This window comes from Protobothrops mucrosquamatus, unplaced genomic scaffold, assembly GCF_001527695.2.
Source record: "Protobothrops mucrosquamatus isolate PMUCROS unplaced genomic scaffold, P.Mucros_1.0 scaffold1829, whole genome shotgun sequence".
Classification (NCBI taxonomy): Eukaryota; Metazoa; Chordata; class Lepidosauria; order Squamata; family Viperidae; genus Protobothrops; species Protobothrops mucrosquamatus.
In genome coordinates, this window is record NW_015387962.1 from 360,228 (window position 1) to 365,502 (window position 5,275).

General features: G+C 42.4%; 1 protein-coding gene across 1 annotated transcript in view; it reads right to left on the reverse strand.

The window, feature by feature from the left end:
• SYNRG (synergin gamma) overlaps positions 1-5,275 on the reverse strand; it is a gene marked incomplete at its 5' end in the record, with an annotated part of 76,083 nt that overhangs the window by 49,299 nt on the left and 21,509 nt on the right. The window contains one exon of the mRNA XM_029285536.1: positions 4,488-4,624. Coding sequence (XP_029141369.1) covers positions 4,488-4,624 — 137 coding nt within the window. The remainder of the gene's footprint in view (positions 1-4,487; positions 4,625-5,275) is intronic.

Genomic DNA, 5,275 nt, shown 5'->3' on the forward strand with positions numbered 1-5,275 from the left:
TAAGGATGAAATGTGCTTATGTTCACCCAAACACAACAGACACCACTATAAAAAGACACTGCTTTCCTGTGAGATTAAAAGGAAATGTTTTGGCTCACATAGGTCTGGCTAGTTAGAGATTTCACTTTTCTGTTAAAAATACATTTTTAAAGGCCTGCAGTCCAATGAACTGAGTCTCCTTTTAAGTTGAACTCCTCCCTGACCCAGAGATAAAACAAGTCTGCACTTCCCAGGTCAAATCTAGGTGACAGAATTCACCTAAATCTGTGTTTGTAACTGGTCACAGAGTAGAAAGCACACAATTCCATTTTCCTCCACTTCTTATCTCTCTCCTGGCAGTTTGACACAGTATCCTGATCATTGTTGATCCCGAGGCCCATCCATTTAATGCAAAGACTAGCGAATGTCTGAACTCCCTTAAGCATCTGATTTCTTTTTAAAAAATGGAATCAAAAACAATGATCATCCTATTGCTGTTTCAAATCTCCTTATCGGTGGCTTACAAAGCTTGCACAAGTCAAATATTTTGTGGGTGTATGCCAGCAGCAGTCTGTGAAGCTTGATGATGGGGGGAAAAAGTTGCACAAATTAAAAGTTCGCGTTTATGAAAACATTTATGGTAAGGAATGGAGGAATCCATTTATGCCAAAATGGAATATTTTTCCCTCAATAGAAATGGAGGCTTCAGATACTACCTGTCCTCCATTTTTTTTATGCTGCTCTCGCAGCAGTCCCCAGGAAGATCAAGACCACTTTACAGGTTCACCAGGGAGGCCACATTTAAGGACCCACCTAGGAGAAAGGATTTAGGAGCAGCTACTCTCTGCCTGATTGCTCTTTAGAAGGCCAGATCCTGAAGTTGAAACTCAAGTACTTTGGCCACCTAATGAGAAGGAAGGACTCACTGGAGAAGAGCCTAATGCTGGGAAAGATTGAGAGCAATAGAAGAAGGGGACGACAGAGAATGAGGTGGCTGGATGGAGTCACTGAAGCAGGAGGCGTGAGCTTAAATGAATTCCAGAAGATGGTGGAGGACAGGAAGGCCTGGAGGAACGTTGTCCATGGGGTCGCGATGGGTCGGACACAACTTCGCAACTAACAACAACACTCTGTGCCTACTCACTTAGAGCGGCATAGTGACCTAGAGGTGATCCTAGATCAGACACGTCAAACTTGCGACATCACGTGACGTCACGCGACGTATCGGAACTTTTCCCCCATTGCCGGCAATGGGGTGGGTGTGGTTTCTTTGTGACGCATCCGGTAGTTTGACAGCCCTGTCCTAGATAGTGGCATACGTTTCTCTATCTGAGCACAATGAGTAATTGTCTGCTATGAACTCTGTGTAGGTGTCAGGAAGGGCATCCGGCCAGTAAATGCTCAAGCTCCGTTCAGTCGCCCTGACTCCACCCCAATGCAAGGGATTACAGGGTCATTAAAAGAAAAAAAACCTCTCTGCCTCCTCACTTAAAGAACCTATTCCAGGGGTAGGCAACCTTGGCTCTTTTATGACTCGTGGACTTCAACTCCCACAATTCCTCAGCTAGCTTGGCTCAGCTTGGAAACCTCTCCCTTTCCCCTCAGCATGGCTGGCTCAGGAATTCTGGGAGTTGAAGTCCACGAGTCATAAAAGAGCCAAGGTTGCCTACTCCTGGCCTATTCAGATTAGGTGAGAAATGAAACAACCCTGGAGGATATATGTATGGGGCCTTCCTAACCAACCTGCTCAGACTGAAGAAGCTACAGGTAGTCCTCAACTTACGACCACAACTGAGACCAAAATTTCTGTTGCTAAGCAAGATAGTTAAGTGAGCTTTGCCCCCATTTCTTGCCACAGCTGTTAAGGGACTCACTGCCATGGTTAAGTTAGTGACACGGTTGTTAAATGAATCTGGCTTCCCCATTGACTTTGCTTGTAAGAAGGTTGCAAAACGTGATCCTGTGACCCCAGGGCCATAGCAACTGTCATAAATATGAGTTGTCAAATGTCTGAATTTTGATCATGTGGCCATGGGGATGTTGCAACGGTTGTGTGAAAAATAGCCGTAAGTTCCTTTTTTCAGTGCCACCGTGACTTCAAACGGTCACTAAATGAACTGTTGTAAGTCAAGGACCACCTGTGCTTGGGTAAGCCGCGAATTGAACAAGAAATGAAGTCTAATTGCCATGACTAAACTTGAAGGCACTTATGGAAATATGACTCATATCCCTAAACTTGTTATTTTATCATGGATCAAACCGTTAATCACTGGTCAGGCCTCCGTGGAGCGCTCCCAAAGAAAAGCCTTTTAAGCAATTCATCTTGCTAAACAATTACATGAACCCTGAGAAAAAGATTGATTAGAACCAGTTCCAGATGAAACACTTTCTTTTTCCCCCAATTCTGACAAACATATCAACTAATTTGATTTAGACTGCCCTTCAGCTCAATACAGTTATTTTCTATAATGATCATGATCATGACGATGACGATATTATTGAGGCTTTTAAAATCATCAGCATCATCAATTTACTAAACTTAGAGATGAGCACTTAACATTTGCTTTAAACATTAGTTAAACAGCAGCAGAACATTTTTCATTTTTCTCCCTTGTTTTTTTATTTCCTCAGGCCTTTTAAATCCTTTTAGCACCTGCAATGTACCACTGTTATTTTTGATGCTCCTTTAGATGCTTTTCTTATTCTTATTCTGTGTTGTTGAAATATTTAGCTGCGTATTATTTTACTCAATTTTGTTAGTTAGCTTGAGAATAACAAGTGAGGGAAGGCAGGATAGGAGAGAGATGAAATGAAGTACAGGTAGTCCTCAACTTAAAACTGTTTATTTTTTTAGTGACCGTTTGAGGTTACAACAATACTGAAAAAAATGTGACTAATGGCCAGTCCTCACACTTATGACTGTTGCAGCATCCGCATGGTCACATGATGAAAATTCAGGTGCTTAGCAATCAACATTTATGACAGCTGAAATGTTCCGGGATCATGTGATCGCTATTTGCGACTGGCTTCCAATAAGCAAAGTCAATGGGGGAAGCCCATTGACAACTGTATGATTCATTTAACAACTGCAATGATTTGCTTAACAACCATGGAAGAAAGAGCATAAAATCAGGTGTGATTCATTTAAGAATCACATTGCTTAGCAAAGGAAATTCTGATCCCAGTTGAGGACTGTCTGTATTCCACACTGAATAGAATTATATCCTTTGTCACCTGTTAGTTGAGCAATGGAAAGCATAATTGCTAAGCCTTGCGTTCTGGACTTAGCATAAATCTTTCTGGAAAAGCCTCCTGTCTCCTCAATTTAGGCTTAACACTAGTTTAAGATGGATGCATGCAATTTTTGAAGATCCTTTTAATGGTTTACAGAAGCCTTCTGATTGGAATTGGTGTAAACGGAGTTGTTCCTACCACTGGAATTGGTGTAAACTGGCAGCTTTTTGAGTTGTTTCTACCACCACCACCACCAAACATTCATCGAAACAATAAATCAGTGGGGGCTGTCATTCCTTCTCCTAATCATCTGAGTGGGCATTAATACAGGGGTCCCCAACCCCCGGGCTGTGGATCAGTACCGGGCCGCAGCATGCCAGCAACCGGTCCATATAAACAAACAAAGCCCCATTCATGGGATGCAGGCATCACAAAAACCACACACTCTCCGGTCCGTGGAAAAACCTCTCTCCACAGAACCGGTCCCTGGTGTCCAAAAGGTTGTGGACCTCTGCATTAGTACATAGCAAGTGACTAGTATGGTATGTAAATGGTGGACTGCAAGCAACCATAGATTAGTTTGCAAGGCAGTCTCTATACAGGTAGGTCCTCGACTTACAACAATTCATTTAGTGACAGCTGGAAGTTACAGCACCACTGAAAAAAGTGACTTAGGATTGTTTTTCACCCTTACAACCGTTGCAGCATCCCCATGGTCACGTGATCAAAATCTGGATGCTTGGCAACTGACTCATACCTATGATGGGTTGCAGTGTCCTGGGATAATGTGACCCTCTTTTGCGACTTTCTGACGAGCAAAGTGAATGGGGAAGCAAGATTCACTTAACAACTTTGTTACTAACTTAATAGCTGCAGCGATTCCCTTAACAACTGTGGCAATAAAGGTCGTAAAATGGGGCAGAACTCACTTAACAACTGTCTCGCTTAGCAACAGGAATTCTGGGCTCAACTGTGGCTGTAAGTTGAGGACTACCTGTACTGACCCAAAACTAACTGCTACCATCCTTCTGATTAGCTGAGAATGCTGCACATGGCATAAGAGCAACTGAAAACGGCAACCTGGTCCAGTGTTTCTCAATCTTAGCAACTTTAGGATGTGTGCCGTGCTGACTGGGGGATTCTGGGAATTCAAGTCCATGCATCCTAAAGTTGTTGTGGCTGAGAAATCCTGGCCTGGTCTGTATCTTCTTGCCTTTACTAAAAAAGTGTTATGCAAAAACGAATAATGATATGAGAGTGTCAAATCCCTGTACCTGCTCCGCTGCTGTGCTGCTAACATTTTGTTGGATCCAGGCACTTCCCCTTGAAAATCCGTAAAAGTATCATCCAGTCCCCCTGACTTGGACGCATCTTGGAATTCTTGGAAGTCATCATCATCTGTTTTTGGGACCTAGATTTGGAGGAGACAGAAGAGTTTTTTGTAAGGAAAACAACCTTATTCCTTCCCCTATCCTTACCACTTCCTATAGAGGGACAATCGACAATGTCGTATCCTATTGCATTACTGTCTGGTTTGGAAGCATCACTGCTTCAGACAGGAAGGAGGTGCAGAGAGTGGTGAGGATGGCAGAAAGGATTATTGGCAGTTCTCTCCCCTCCATCCAGGACATAACATATAAAAGATGCTTGAGCAGGGTCTGCAAGATTGTCTGGGACGCTACACATCTTCTTCACGACCTGTTTTCCTTGTTCCCTTCTGGGAGGAGGGGGCTTCGTGGTATCCAAAGCAGAACATCCAAATTCAGTCATAGTTTTGTTCCATACAGTATTAGTCTTGTGAACTCTAAAGCTTCCTCCTTTCGTTATGTATTCAAGATGGACAGCGATTAATATTTATACGTTACTTATATAATAATAATAATAATAATAATAATAATAATAATAATAATAATAATAATAATAATAATAATAATAATAATAATAATAATAATAATAAAGTTGGAAGGGACCTTGGAGGTCATCGAGTCCAACCCCCTGCCCAGGCAGGAACCCTACACCATTTCAGACAAACGGCTGTCCAGTCTCTTCTTAAAAACTTCCA